At 42.2% G+C, this 16370-nt stretch overlaps 1 protein-coding gene across 3 annotated transcripts in view; it reads right to left on the bottom strand.

Moving 5' to 3' along the window:
- Positions 1-224: 224 nt before the first annotated feature.
- The window catches only part of tshz1 (teashirt zinc finger homeobox 1), a 43656-nt gene continuing 27510 nt past the window's right edge, over positions 225-16370 (bottom strand). For all 3 annotated transcript variants that reach the window (XM_061916336.1, XM_061916337.1, XM_061916335.1), the window contains exon 3: positions 225-5536. In XM_061916336.1, coding sequence (XP_061772320.1) covers positions 2010-5536 — 3527 coding nt within the window. In that variant the 3' untranslated portion in view covers positions 225-2009. The remainder of the gene's footprint in view (positions 5537-16370) is intronic.

The following is a 16370-nucleotide window of genomic DNA, read 5'->3' as shown; positions in this document are numbered from 1 at the left end:
TTTGAAAAAAACTTTGAAAAATAAAACAAGCCACTGGGAACTGATTTTTATTGTTTTTAACCCTTTTGAAATTGTGATAATGTTCCCCTTTAATGATAACGGCTTGTCTCACCTATGTTTATTTAGTGTGAATTGTGTCCATGTCATGAAAACACATAACAGTCAACTGAGCAGAGTAAGCAAAGAGGCAGCATGTATTCTGTGTGTGATAAAAAAAAAAAAACTGAAAAAAAACCTTGAGTTTATTTTTTATAGTGTCAGGAGACTACATCAAGCAGAACAGACACCCTTCTGATGTGATCACTGGTTAGAGTACACTGCTGTCATTAATTAATATAACACTGGCCCTTTAGAGCATGCCCTCCAAGGGCCAGTCACAAGCAGAGCATGGGTTTCTTACTGCACAATAGGCACTCTTACAGGCTCTTATCATTCCTGTCATCTTAAACATTATCATAATCAATAGTGGTATGCTGCAGCTGTCTCACACCAGTTGATTTTCTCTAGCTTTGAAAAGAGCAAAGCAGATTCGGTTTATAACACAAATAGTACGAGTCAGGAGGGAAGTTAAAATCTAAAAAAAAAAAAAATGAAAAAATGTATTACACCGGGCTAGCAGTTTTTAGCGTCATTCCTTTAATTTGCAGCAACGATGATGCTCCAGAGTGTCTTATACATATGAAACGTGATGCTTCATTATGACAAATGAATACACAACCACAAATGCATGACTGTTAACAACTGCTTTGGGGTTTATTTTACAATTGAGAAAGGAAAAGAAACAATCTAATCTGCGCTAAAAATGTTTCTTTGTTGTTTCTTTTACAATAATGTTGATAAAACATTGAAATGTATAGTCATTGTGCATCGCTTATTTATTTTCCACACCATTCCATGCATCAAATTGGATGCACGTACAATTAAAATCATTTCTGTAAACCAAGCCAAAGAAGCTAAATTTGTATTTTCTTTAAAAAAAGACATTTTGTAGCTCTAGAGCATATATCTATGTACACAATCTGTTCTTTGTTTGTTTTTGTTGTTTTTTTTTTTAATCATTTTAGTACGTAAAATGACAATATAAAAGTTAGAGAATGCGCACACCTTAAGATACAAAGACTGCCGAGTCCATTTTAAATGAGATATGGCTAATGGGAGTTCTGACATTTCACTGGTAATCATTTACAACTGTTCTCTTTACAGCTGAAAGCAACACCGGTTAAAAAAATAAAAATTAAAAAAAATACAATTAATAAAAAAACTGAAGAGTTGAACAAAACAGCAATGAAATGTGACAATAGGTGATACCTCACAACAAAAGTTGTTTTTTTGAGCAAACTTGCATACAATGGCCACTTTTGACTCATTTGAAGCAGCAATTCAGTTGTTCCAAATGTTCATATAATCTTTTTTATACATAATGAGCAAGCCATTCTTCTCCAAAAAACATTTCAACAAAAATGAACCCAATGTGATCGGGGGAAGGTATCAATCTCAAATGCAGGACGTTATAAAGACATGTACTTTTTACAAATGCAAAAATTCAAATATCTAAGGTGCTACTTCAGTCTTTCAGGGGTATTCTTTAATTATTTTGGTGTATACATTTAATTCTCCTCTTCTTCATATCAAGTATTTTACAAATTTCCATACTTCCAATGCATTTTCGCTTTTACCATTGACACAGTAGTTGTATTTTTGCAATGAGGAATATTAAAATCATTTCAACCTTGCGTCACTAAAATACATGCACAGATCGGACATATAGCATATAAATATATTACAAAATAAGTGTAAAAAAGGTTTGGCAAAACAAACAAACAAAAAACAACAACAAATCAACATGGTCCAGTCAGGCATTAATCACAACGGAACATTTCTTTTTACTTATTTCATTTTTTTTTCTTTCTGTTGGCTCAGTTCGGCCCAGTGCAGTAACGGTGAACAATGTTGTTTTAGTGCAATGAAATTTTAGTCAGTTCCATAGCTGTCAATCACTGAGACCCTCCTTAAACAGTTTCCATTTTGTCTAGTTTCTCCAGTTTCTCCAAAGCTGTGACAAACACCAGGTGGTCCTCGGGAGACTTCCCGTGGGTCTTACTGAGGTGCAGCTTGACTGCGTGTTTGCTGACGAATGTCCGATTGCAAAGTCTGCACTGGTACACGGAGCCAATGTCGTCCTCTGACGTGGTCAAGGCTGACAGAGGACTGCTGAATGTCATTTTGTCCGTGATCACCTTTGAGGCAGCCTGCTGCTCCCGTAGGTGCTCAGTTGACAGTTTGGACAGGTCCTTCAAACTAAAGCCCAGGTGAGACTCAAGGTGGCTGATGTAGGAGGAGGGAGTCCTGAACTGGGAAGCACAGTCACCACAGAGGAACACAGGCTGGCATGAGTCCATGTTCTTGAGAAACTTGGTGCCCCCAGTCCGTCTCAGCTGGTACTTGACGTTAGCTAGCCAGTGGGATATGGTAGTCATTGAGAGGCCTGTGAACTTACAGATGTGGACTCTTTCCTGAGGGCCCAGGTCGGTCATGGCATAGCGTCCTTCAGAGGTCTCTCGCAAGCTAGAGGCAAACTGGGCCTGCAGGATAAGGAGGTGCTGGGGATTCCAGTTGGACTGTCTCCCTTTTCTCTTCTGCACTGGGGAAAGATCCTCCAGAGCATCTTCAAATGCGCTGCCATCAGCGTCTGACTTCTCTGAGATAGAAGAAGGAGTTGAGGATTTGGGAGTAAGTCTCCCGGTGAGGTTCTTTACCATATCAGAGATGTCCATTAGAGCATTCTCTCTCAGGGGGGAAGAAACTGTGTCAGCGAGGGTAATGAGAGGTTTGTTACCATTTACAAGAGTTTTCGCCACACTACTGCTGTTGTTATTGTGACTGTTAGTGTAAGACTTGTGTTTACTCAAGTCCATAGGTTGGTCGTTGGTTTCATACAAAGGATAGTGGTTGATGGGCTCAGCGGTTTTGCCCTGAGTTGGTGTGTTGAAGGCCGGTTTATCCATCATGCTAGTACTGATTTTGTACAGCATAGAAAGTGGGTCTGCAGCTGGGCATACAGTTTTCGAGGCCTTACCCAGGTGTGTGTTCATGATTGACTGGAGTGCACTGAGGGGGTTGATAAAAGGACTTCCTGGTGAGTGATCAGTGATGATGCCGAGACTGTTGCCGTTAGTTACTGGAGACTGACATGTCTCGGGGCCATTCCTTGAATTGTTATTATGGACATCCACAATACTTTCTTTAGGCTCCTTCTTGCAAATAAACTCAGAATCTTCACTGCCTGGGCTGGTACTCCTCATACCAGATGGTTTACTGCCAGTGAGATCACTTGGAGAGACCAGTTGATCTCGCTGCTCTCTCAGGGCCGGTGAGGGAGATTTTACTAATGATGGAGGCCGGCTTCGCTCCGCACTCACCACCTTCTCCTCTTTCTCTTTCTTTACAGTGGCAGTTTTACCCGTCACTTTCTCGACCAGCTCCTCCATAGCAGTGACGTTACTTCTTAGGGGAGTGGGGGATGAGGGGCTCCGAGGTGAGTGGATGACTGAACTGGGGTCACTCACAAGGTTTCGAATCCCACTGTTAAACATTGGTTGCATCTGGACACTCTGGATTGTGGGGGGCAGAAGAGTAGCAGAGCTTTTTAAAGCACCATGGAGCTGGTAAGCCGCATGAATGCTAGGATATCCACCCCATGTTGGAGTGCCTGTCTGGGCCTTGCTAATGGCACTTAAAACTGTATTTTCAAGGGATTTAAGAATATCTAGACCTTCTTTAGGAGTTTCTTCCAGATCTTCTTCTCTCAGATATTTATATGATGTGGCATCTGCCTCAACTTTTTCACCCGTGTCATCTTTCTCCTCCTTGATTTTTCTGTCCATTGGCTCCCCACTTTCCACTTTCTCATCCTCACTTACGTCCCGCTTTTCCTCTGAGGAAGACGAAAGGGCAGGGGACACAGGCTGAGACTTGACACTATTAGGAACAGGCAATTTGTTGGTGGTTGGTGGTAGTGGTATAGACTGAATCTTTTCTTCCACCACAGGATCAAACACCAGTTGTTTCCCTTTCTTGGATGCGGAATTTGTGACCTTTAAAAAGTGACCCGTGACCATCATGTGGGCAGTAAGTTGTTGTAGCGTATCATGCGAGCTACCACACTCCATGCATTTGAGGATCTGAGCTTTGCGAGCTTCAAACTGCCATGTATAGCTGGCACCATTCTGGTAGCCATAGCGGTTGTTTGCTGTTACATAAGGGTTAGCTGCTGCTTTTGGATCTTTGCTAGCATCCCCAAGTGATACAGTTCCACCACTACCACCAGTATGAATAGAGTCTGGGGAGCATGGAGATATTATAGCATCATGGATTGCTCGTTTTTTAGTGGCTGTTGGTACGAGTTTAGTTGCCAATGCTGGCACCGGTTCTTTGAGAGGCACTTTCTGGTAATGCTTAGTCTTAATCATATGAACGCTGAGATCCTGCAGTGATTCAAATGAGTGGCCACAGTACATGCACTTTAGCACCTTCTGAGCATCTTCTTTCCCTTCCATTTCCATTAGGGAGCGCTTGCGAGGTTTAGACCAGCGCTTTCCATGATCTTCCTCTTTGTCTTTGTTGTCATCTCGATAGTGGCCAGTCTCATTCATATGGACCGTCAACCCCACTAATGTATCATAGGCGGCGCTGCAGTCTTTACAGCGGAATTTGCTTGCACCAGTGAATACGGAGCCATACAACTTATTGTTTTGGCGGTACAGCTGGACAGTGCTGAAAAGGCTTGGCTCTGGTAAAAGGTGGTAGGGGGTCTGCTGAAGAGTTTTTGCAAGTGCTGCCTGGTGCCAGTCGTAGGCCACGCCACTGCCGTTATTAGCCCCTGCACTGTTGCTCCCATTGCTGCTGGTTGCAGTGTGGCTATTAACCGTGCTAGCTGCTGTGCTATTAGTGTTAACAGTTGTAGTGCCGGTGTGGTTGACAGTGGCGCTGGAACTCCTGCCATTGTGGTGATTGTTGATCATGTTGATCCCATTGCTCTTGTTTGTAGTCGTTGTTGTGTTTGTAGAGACTGGGGCAGTAGAGGCAGCTTCTGAATTGGTGAGGACAGTGCTGACACTGCCAGCTGCAGCAGACTTGGATTTCATGATGTCCATTGTAATGCTGGACCAAGAGGCATCTGATATGAGGTTTGCATAGACGGCTTTCATCTGAGCCAGGCTATCCTGGAAAGAGAGGCCGTTGTTTGGTGTGTAGGGCAAAGTTGCACCCTCCTTCTCTTGACCATCCCGAGAGGAAGGGCTTTTGAAGTCTGTAAGTCGGTCACTGGCATCACTCAGCGGGGACCCATATCCAGCATCAGGGTTGGTGCCATTGCTGAGTGGCGAGTCTCTGTAACTAGGTGGCTGCCCTCCTACATCTTCCTCTTCCTCATTGCACAGAAACTCAGTGTCCTGACCATCTAATGAGAGGCCATCATCCTGAAGGTGCTCTTCATCATCGTGAGCAGGTGCCTTAAGTTCATCTTCGGGCATGTACGCTAGAAGACAAAAATAGAAAAGGATGGGCGTTAGTAAACTTCAGCATTCATGGTACATTGAAAAGAACTACTGGATAAACAACACTCTGTAAGAAATGTGGCCTTTTATTCTTAACCATTGCAATTATGCGTCTGTGTCTCCATGTATGCCTGCACGAGTTATACTTTACACACATGTGGCTCTGAAAGCATGTGGTGAAAAAAGCCTCCAAGGGAAATATAAATCACAGCGCTTCTGACAGTTGTCCTTTTCTTACCCAACTCCCTACTCCTTCACACATCCCTCATGTTCCCCGGGAAATGACTGGCTGTTTGGCCTTGTTAGCCAGCTGCATGCTTGCATGTCTAACTCCCTTTTTCCTTTTTGTTTTTCTGTTCTCTTAGCTTTATTGCCTCTCAATCATCCAGTACGTGAAGTTCAACTCCTCAAATGTTAAGATTATGCCACTGATCTGGATAGGGAGAAAAAACCCTAATTGGATGGTATTGCAGCTTTTCCTAACCTAATAAAATGAGCAGAAGGTCACTCCTATTTGAGACAATAAGCACAGAAACTGACAAAACAATGGTGTTTGGAATCAGGCTGCAAGTGATTGTCCAGGATAGAAATATGGGTCAGACAGACAGGAAACATGTAAAAGAACATCAGGTAGAGGAACAGGACATGTGTGTGTATAGAGAGAATACACAAACAACCTTCCGTATGTTGGAAAGACATGAAGTGGTTAGTAAAACAACTGAATGAAAAGTACAAATTGGGGAAGAAGGAAAAGTAAGAATGAAGTGGTGGGTTTTCTAGGCGACAAGAGGGCGATGCGGGAGAAAGAAAAGAGAGAGAGGGTGAGGGAGACAGGAAAGACAGCCCCCTAGCTTCTTCCTTTATCTCCTTCCTGCATGGTGAGATGTGTGTCCTAGATGCCAGTATCAATCTTTCCTGATGAAACAGATGTGCTGTCAGCTTCAAACGGCACGCTAACCTGTCATATCATAATCTAAGTGGACATAATACCTGATATATATACACTGGCACCATTTACTGCTGCCTGAGAGGAGATGGGTGGAGGAGGTGGGGGAGGTGAGCAGCTGCACCATGCACTGTGACTATGTGATGATGTGCATGTGAGCGCATCGGTAAGTGCCTGTTTGCAAACGCACGTTTGCTTGCACGCTCACCATCACAATGCAGCTCATACTTCGCTGGCTGTTACAGTGCAAACGTGAGACCGCCGACCATAATATTGTCTATAAATTTGAGTGTGCTGTGTGCTGCTGATACAGCCTCTCCAAATGAGCAACTTACTCCGCCCAATGCCTGACAAGATTTCAGTGAAATGAGAGCACTACGGGAGAACCTGGCTACATTCAATCCTACTGACAGAGTGAGACCGAGACAGTTTCTAAAACTCCTGAAAATCCCCAACACAGCAGATTAGCATTATGTGATGTACTCTCTACATCACATCTGCACGTCTTTACCATCTTCTGTTAGAGTGCCTTCCCACACTAACCTGCTTCCAGAGAATGTGGCTATCAATGCGTATCAGCCATCTAATATTCAATGCATCCTGCAGAAAGGCTATCAATTTGTCATGTACCCAAACGTACAGTAGGAATTACCCAGCTGAGTCACTGACGTCAGCTGCAGTCCAAAAAATTGCTAAACCCCAATATTTGGCAATAAGCACACACACACACACACACACACACACACACACACACACACACACACACACACACACACACACACACACGCAGTGACTGCAGCAGAATAGAGAAAAAGCAGAAAAATCTGCAGATGAGTGACAAAACACAGACTGCAATAGGGAGGGGCTTCGAGCGATGAGCAGGTCGCCAGGGAACCCATTGACGATCCCTGTCAATCAATGCCTGTCCTGCCATGTTGTCATGGAAACAACAAAGAGGGAGCTATCAAAAGCATGCAGACAAAAGAGTGGCAGAGAGAGACATCTGTAAAAATCATAGGCAGTAACCAGATTGTTTTGCAAACCATAAATGTACATTAGTGATGAAACGTGGTTAAAGTTAGCCTCAAATAAATTATCTCCGTCTCTGCTTTGAAATGCTCATCTGACAGTATGCTGAAATCTGAATTGGCAATGAGGAGGTAAAAATATTAAGTGCTTCGCATCAAAGGTGTCGCTTCAATCACTGTTACTTGAAGATGTGTGATTCTAACTGGCAAACAGATTATGCCAGCGAACACCCCCCGCCCTTGTGTTCTGGACACGCATATGAAACGTTACACCATCAGGAAGGGGCGGGCATAGGGTGGGCTAAGGCTGCCATCCCTGGCGGTTTGGTTTGTAGAGTGGGTGATGGCTGTGAGTAGGGCCATCTGCACGGGCACCAAAGCACTTGTCACTTTTGCTCGAGAACGTGCTGCCATCAAGGAGACAGGCGGCAGCGTGGCCAGGATAGCGCCACAGACTCTCTGTCACAAACTGCTGCGATCAAGCCCCCACCACCAGCCATACGAGATCACCAACAACGCATACCAGAGAGTCAGGATATTTGCATCCCTGTGAATCACTCATCTTCAGTATCTACGCACACAGTTCATACAAAGCAGGATCTGAAATATGTAAAGTACTAAAAAGGTTTCTAGTAGCCCCTCTGGATGTCATAAAAGACTCTTTGAACAGCATAATGCAAAAAAAAAAGGATTGACACACACATTATGGTGCTATAAAGTAGGTTCTCATGTCTCAGAAAACAAAATGTTCTTTGGGCTAAAGGACTCTTTGAGTGGTAATAAGAGGCTGAAAGATCGGGCGATGATTATTACAAATAAAAGGAAAGAAATCCTAGATGCCCGTTATAACTGGATGGACATTGCCTAAAATATTGTGCAATTTGGTATGCTTTGTCATTAAAACTGGTTCTTGCAGGGCAGACCAGACGAGGACAGTTGATTAAGTTTGGCAGTAAGCATCCTTTATCCTGCCTAAATAAAACATTGGGCCTCACAGAGTGACCACATGCGTGACCTACGAAAAGATCATCTCTAAAACATTCTCTCTCATACACAGTTTGACTTCTTTATGACTTGATTTCTGTAAACGATACCACATTGAATCCAACAAAAGTACACGTCTGCATTTTGGCAAGCAGTGAAGAAACAACACATCACTCAGTTTCAAAACTTTGCTATCTGTTTTCCACCCATCCGTTTTTTTTTTTCTCCAGGCTTTCTCCCTCTTCTTTGCAGAGAGTCTGCTTGGTTGTTAAATCAATAACACTCTCTGTCAGGCTCGCAGAGCTTCACCATTTGGCCGCTGTCAAAGCCAAACAAACCAGATAAGAAAGGCAGAAGGGCGATGAAACAAGAGTGAAAAGGAAGAGATGAAACCAGTCAGCTTCTCCTCACCGTTCCCAATTCTCCAACACCCCTTCTTCTATTTATTTGCACACGTTTCTTTATTTATTTGATGTGCGTTTGGGAAGAGGGGGCAATCATGGCAGTCATTTGCAGCACTAATGTCCAATCACAGGCCCTTTCACTCATGTGATTTAGCCAGTGCAAGAGTGCGTTTGCTGTGGAGAATGCTGCTGGAGATGGTTGTGGGTGTGTGGGGCGGGGGGCATCGGCCCGGGCCGTTTAGGCTGGCTCCTAATAGGAAACTGGCAGTCTTATTCCTTCCCCAGATTCTGTTTGTCACCCTGCTCTCCATTACGTGCCTCTCAACACTGATGGCTTCAGACAGGAGCTGATCAAAAAGCCATCACTTGACCTACACGCTGTGGCAGAAAGAGACGCGCCCTGAACAGAGAGAAAAAGGAGGGGTGAGACGGAGATGTGATATAAAAAAAAAAAAAAAAGAGGAGGAGTTTTGTGTGGCAGATAGGAGAGAGTGCCGTGGTGAAGGTTGGAGGCGGAGGGAGGGTGGGGGTGATAGCTCTCGGACCGGGACAAGAGGGCTGTAAATAAAATGACATTATTATTTCCTCTGTCCCGTCATGTAGAAAAGCCAATTATGGTAATGTTGCTGCCGGCGTGTCAGAGGGAATGTTGGGATGTGCTTCCCATGAAGCGGCTAACATGAGAGCCATGCCCTACTCAAGAACACAGGCCTCATTTTGACAGGAGACTGCATTGGGAAGGCGGAGAGGACAGACGGAGAGAAAGGAGATGGGTATATGAAGCTAATAACAAAGCTCTGTACCTGGGCTTTGTTTTGTTAAGTGGAAAATATCTGCAACACCAATGGATATGTATTGATATTTCCACTCCCTTATATACACATGGTTGAGGTGAATGAAGGTAGGTGTGGTATAGATTCTAGTACACTTTGATATTATGAATATGATTGAGATGCACCAACCACGGCGAAGATTTCAAGCTACAAGTTTAGGAGTTCAGGAGTTCTACTCTTGTCACACCTCAACATTTGACGAGATTAATTATGCAAAGACGACAGTGAAAGAGCTTGATATTGAGGGTGAAGGCGATCATTTACTAATTCGTTCATCTCACCGCAGCAGTCTCCGTTCTTTAAAAAAAAAAAACGCTCCATAAAGGGGCTCTCCTTAAACACTTTTGCCACCTTTCCGCCGTTGACTCCCATCATCCTGTCCCTCTTTCTTTTTTAGTCCCATCATCCTCTTCCTCTCTCCCAGACGTGCTCACATGCCCACATGAACCCCTCCCAAGCGGAATAATGGGAGCATATGGCCCAGGCAGCACCTACAGGGCCTTAAATAACTGCAGCAGCATTCCGGCTCGATGTACCAATTTATCTCTCACCCCTTTCTCCAGCCCATTTCAAAACACCTCTAGCCTGAGTTGAGCTCAGCAGATAGCAGCAGATGGGACGTGTTGTTCTGCAGATACATATAGCTGCATAATGGACCTAAGCAGAAAGTGGTGTGTTAATGTGAATAAAGTGCTGTGCAAATTGGCTTATTTTGGAAATTCTGCCTTACCGGCAAATATTTAGTCATAGAACTATGTAAAGTCAGTTTAAGAAAGTAAATAAAAAATCTCCCTGGGTGGCTCATGTTCAATGTATTTAACAGCTGCCATACTATTAGTGCTATGGGAAAATCCTCAATCAGTGTCTTGCTCACCTTGAATAAAAACATCATGCCTTAATGTATCTATTGGGGGTTTAACGTTGGGAATACATGACTGTAGGTCATGCAGAAGGGGTCAGAGGGCAGACAGGTAGTCAGTGCTCAGCTTGCAGAGGTCATGCTCTAATGTAAATACATCAATAAGTCCCGCAGACATCCTTCCACCTGACCTCTAAAATGTAATTCATGGATTAATGGAAGGTCTGCCTTTGTAAGAGTATTTTTCTATGTGACTGTGTGTGGACAAAGTTGGGACATCCAAGAAGCTTGTGCATATGGTTAGCATGTGTTTGTGTGTTTTAGAGACAGAGCGAGAGAGAGTACAGAAGAAAGTGTTAAAGGTACAGCTGTTTTATTTATAGAGTAAGCACTATTTATACCCACCTCAAAGATCGGTTCAGAGAAGCAGTTTGTGGGCCATAGCCAAGATCACTCTCAATTACAGCGCTGAGTGCTTGGTACTGTAAGAAATATTGTCTTCTTTTTTCACATGCATACAATAACAGGGAGGTATTTACAGTATATACAGCTGTGTGTCAGTTGAGCGAGTGTGTACTTTGCCCACACCGACTGACTGAGCGTTCTTCATGGAGTACAGGAGGCTTTAACATGCCGTGGGATCAATACAGTGAACCAGCAGCAATCGATAGTAATTCATCTGGCTTTTTTTTTTTTTTTTTTTTTTTACATGTTCATTCTCACCCACTCTCACAATGTACAGAACCGCCACGGCACAACAAATAAATAAACACACACAACCAAAGGCATACCCAGAAGCACATAAAGTCAGTAACACACCTGAATGTCTGAAAGGACCGCAGCCTCTATACGAAGGAAGGTTCAATAAACCCGTGAGGAATTTATTTATTTTTATTGAGCATACCAGCCCTTCCTGGTCTTCTCAGCATAACAAGCTCTGTATAATTAAACCATAAATTTCGGGGCGCTCCTTTAATTACCATAGACAATGTCAGGAGGCAGCAGAGTAAACAAATGGCTTTGAACTGAGCTAAAAAAAAAAACACTTTGACAAAGATATTCGATTTGGTGTGAATGATTGTGAATGTTGTTGCACCTGAAAAGTTGGGAGTACAGTATATACCGTATTTACTCTTTACTTTTCTAAGAGTTGAGTAATACATGCTTACTACTTGGACATACATTTAAGAATTTGTCTGCGTTATGGGTTTTAGATACAATGTACTGTATTTGTGTGTCTGCATGCATGTGTGTACATTTCAGGTCAAATCAAGATGCAGGCCTACTTCCCAACGGCTCATCTAATTACACAGGAGCCCTGAAGGCCACTTAGAACAGGTTAACTAATTAACAAACAGACTGATTGCAGATTAATTGAGAAGTGTTCCTAATCTTCTCCCCTAAACACAATGACAAATGCTAACTGGTGCTAATTAGGCCGGTATGGGAGAGTGGAAGCTGTATTTACAGTTGCTCTGTCATATGGACATGTGGCTTAAACACAGATGTCTCTAACACAAACCTGTTATATGCACTTAAAATCAATCCTCGGTCCCTGCTATTTTATGTACGTTTGTAACATTTGGCTGGCCTATATACCTGAGTTCATGTCTGCTTCCTTGTAGGTCATGAAACCTGAAACCGCTTGAACACAATGAGCTATGGTGGATTACCACACCAAATGGAAGTAAAATAGGTCCCTTAGCGGGGGGACCTGATCCAGTACCCATCTGTGTGATGACTGCCTGCCAATAGAAGGTACACTCCACTTTAGCTCCTTAACACCCCTCTCTGTCTTACATATTAAAACAACTCCCTATTGGTTTGACTACTATTTTAAACTACAATCTACTTTCACTGATTAAACATAAACCCACCACTGTACACTTCAATATGACACAAGTGCACATAGTGTTTTTTTTGATTGATTGATTGATACATTTATTGGTAGATTGCACAGTTCAGTACATATTCCGTACAATTTACCACTAAATGGTAACACCCGAATACGTTTTTCAACTTGTTTAAGTCGGGGTCCATGTTAATCAATTCATGGTGGTGTATGAAATCTGCTTTTTTTGGTATATGTGTACTGTTTTGGTATTAGTTTGTAGGGATGTAGAAAAAAACTACACTCCCAATAACACTGAACTATTTAATGATTTAGTCAATCCAAATTGATCTTAAATATCTCTCTAAAAGCAGATATTGACAGATCATATTCTATTGTACAAAAGTATTTTTGAAACTACAGCTCCCACACACGCAAACTGTGTCTTCAAAGTTTCACACTCCTCCCTAAACACAGACTCATATTCCATCTTGCCTTTTTCAACCTCTGGCCCCATCATCGCCCAAGTCTTTATCTCTCCTAATGTTTCTCCTCTCACCCATGCACCCCTTTCTTCAGAGCTACCTGCACTTTTTAAATCCCTGCATCACCTGATCACACATAACAAATGCACCCCCGAGCGTGCACTCCAATCCCCATGAACGCACACACAAACAATAGGTATATTGAAAAACACACACACAATCCAGGACAAGACAACAGCCAGTAGCAGCTGCTTCCATCTCCTAGCAACGGCCAGCCTGATACATGACCCAACGATGGATAATTACCGTAAATCACCACAGCTCACACACTTACAGGGAGATAGAGGTGGGGAAAAAAAATGAGAAAAGAAGGATATAGTAGGGAGGGAGTAGACAACAGGGTCAGAAATAGAGGGCCAGCACTAGTCATGTGTGCACTCTTGCACCTTGAAGAGTTCAAATTCATTAGATTTTTGAAAAACACATGCATTCGGTCAACACAAACTCCACAGAAAATAAATCTATTCATGACCACAGAGGAAAATACTGTGTTTCAGTAGTGTACAAAACAGACAAAAACGTCCACCTGCAGCTATACTCCGGCTGTGTTATCGCTGTAATCTGAAACTGCAGGCTCCACCTCCTACTCCAGCATGTCTGTCAGAAGATTCAAGGCTTTTATACTGACGCGCCAATCAAAAGGCCAGAATTTAGTAAAGGGTGGATTGGGTTGACAAGAGAAAGTGCTAGAATGCTAAGAAAAAATTGTACTATACCCATACATTGGCTTTACTGTTTTCATTTTACTGCCTACTCTACATTTCCTAAATGTATTCGGTCCGCCACGAATGTCCTCCACTGTGATTTTATCAAATAACACACTGTGCACACAAATAACAGAACTAGTTTGCATTTGTTGAAAATAAGGCTGTTAAATCATCATCAGATTTTCAAAAGGTTGTTTACTTCCCGTCTGTCTTTCTCCTTCCATTCTTTCATCAATGCTCCTCCCTATTTCCCCTCCCTCCCTTTGCAAGGCCTGGCTTCAGCAGACATTTGATCTGGCTGCCTTGTGATGGATTGACAGGTAATGAGGAGGTTGAAGGGTCGTTGGAGACAGGAGCAGGTGTTCAGCACAGTCTTTTTGGCCAGCACTAAGCTGCCATGTCCTTCACTCCTGCACCTTACCGCACCACTCTTGCTCATCCTCTAACTCAATGCTTCCTCTCCTCTCCTTTCCTTCCTTCCTTCTTGATTTCACCATCCCCCTTTTTCCTCCTGAGCAAAGAGGACTATGCAATCCATCAAGCAGTGACAAACTTGGACATAGACTGTTTCTATATGGGGAAATATAAGCACAAAGCTCGGAAATAAATAGATACATGAAAAGTGAATCCCATGCTAGTTGAGGAAAACGTAGACCAGTGATTCTCAAATGGGGGTGCGTGTACCCCTGGGGGTACTTGAAGGTATGCCAAGGGGTATGTGAGATTTTTTTTTTAATATTCTAAAAATAGCAACAATTCAAAAATCCTTTAGAAATATTGAATAATACTTCAACAAAATATAAATGTAAGTTCATAAACTGTGAAAAGAAATGCAGCAATGCAATATTCAGTGTTGACAGCCAGATTTTTTGTGGACATGTTCCATAAATATTGATGCTAAAGATTTCTATTTTTGTGAAGAAATGTTTAGAATGAAGTTGATGAATCCAGATGGATCTCTATTACAATCCCCAAAGAGGGCACTTTAAGTTGGTGATTATTTCTATGTGTAGAAATCTTTATTTATAATTAAATCACTTGTTTATTTTTCAACTAGTTTTTAGTTATTTTGTATATCTTTTTTTCCAAATAGTTCAAGAAAGACCACTACAAATTAGCATTATTTTGCACTGTTATACAATTTAATAAATCAGAAACTGATGACATAGTGTTGTATTTTACTTCTTTATCTCTTTTTTTCAACCAAAACTACTTTGCTCTGATTAGGGGGTACTTGAATAAAAAAAATGTCACAGGGTGTACATCACTGAAAAAAGGTTGAGAACCACTGACATAGACTAATTAAAAGCATCCTCTGCAGACAAAAGTGGTTAAAAATTTGCAGATACTGCTAAAAAATATTGAAATAAATTATGAGTGGTCCTTGGGCTACAAATAAATTCCATTCCTATGACAGTGCTGTAAATTGAGTTTAGGTGTAGCATAATCTAAGTTCCCACCTAAGTCCCTCACGCAGTACACAGTGAAGGGCATTTAAATACAGTAAGACAAAAATCCCGTCCAAGATTCATACAAAACAGGTATGAAGACGAAACAATTCTTGACTTGTTTCCATGCGGCTGTTTTGAACATTGCAAGGGAGGGAGAAACAAGATTATTGGAAAGAGGAAGCTTCTATGACCAAAACGCTGCTTAGTAGTGACGTAACAATATAAAAACCTCACAGTACAATATTATCACGGCATTAAGGCAATGGTGCGATATTATTGTGGTATATGTCCAAAAAGAGACTTAAAAATGCCATCGTCAACAAGGTTAATATAGTTTGATTCTCTTTCTCCCATCCATTTATCTGCTTTCTTTTGCAATTCAAGTTTTAATTACAGATATGTATAGTCGCATTTGAAATAATTGTATTGTTGATAATAGAGGTAATTATTGTTATTGTTCATTATCAACAGTGCTATTTCTTTTTGGTATTTGTATTGCTGCATTTGTAGTGCAATGATGTTCATTGTCATTTCTGTGTTATTAATATTTACTTCACTAACTGCTTCTTTGCTATAATTTTCGTAATATATTTGTACATAACGTATTTATAATAATAATAATAATAATGGATTAGATTTATATCGCACTTTTCTATTGTTAGATACTCGAAGCGCTCACAGAGAAGTGGGAACCCATCATTCATTCACACCTGGTGGTGGTAAGCTACATCTGTAGCCACAGCTGCCCTGGGGTAGACTGACGGAAGCGTGGCTGCCAGTTTGCGCCTACGGCCCCTCCGATCACCACCAATCATTCATTCATCATTCATTCACCAGTGTGAGCGGCATCGGGGGTAAGGGTGAAGTGTCCTGCCCAACGACACAACGGCAGCGATTTGGATGTCAATAGGGGGGAAGCGAACCTGCAACCCTCAGGTTTCTGGCACGGCCCCTCTACCCACTACGCCATGCCATGTCTTATCCCCCTCTTGTCCCTGATATTTCCCCCTGTGTCTTATCTGTTACGGACCGGCTGCGCCAAACATTACATAAATCCATTTAATAAAATCAAGTACAAATACGGCAACAGAAGAAGTATCCCACTCTTCTCTTATGTTAAATAAATCTGTACAGCAGATATGGGCATCTACATCAAGAATATGATTTGCCTGAGTGGCTAAACAAAAGAATTGTGCGGAAACATCCACTGTGTCTCAACTTTCTGAG

Source organism: Nerophis ophidion, linkage group LG11, assembly GCF_033978795.1.
Source record: "Nerophis ophidion isolate RoL-2023_Sa linkage group LG11, RoL_Noph_v1.0, whole genome shotgun sequence".
Lineage (NCBI taxonomy): Eukaryota > Metazoa > Chordata > Actinopteri > Syngnathiformes > Syngnathidae > Nerophis > Nerophis ophidion.
This window is presented reverse-complemented; position numbering and strand designations above follow the sequence as displayed.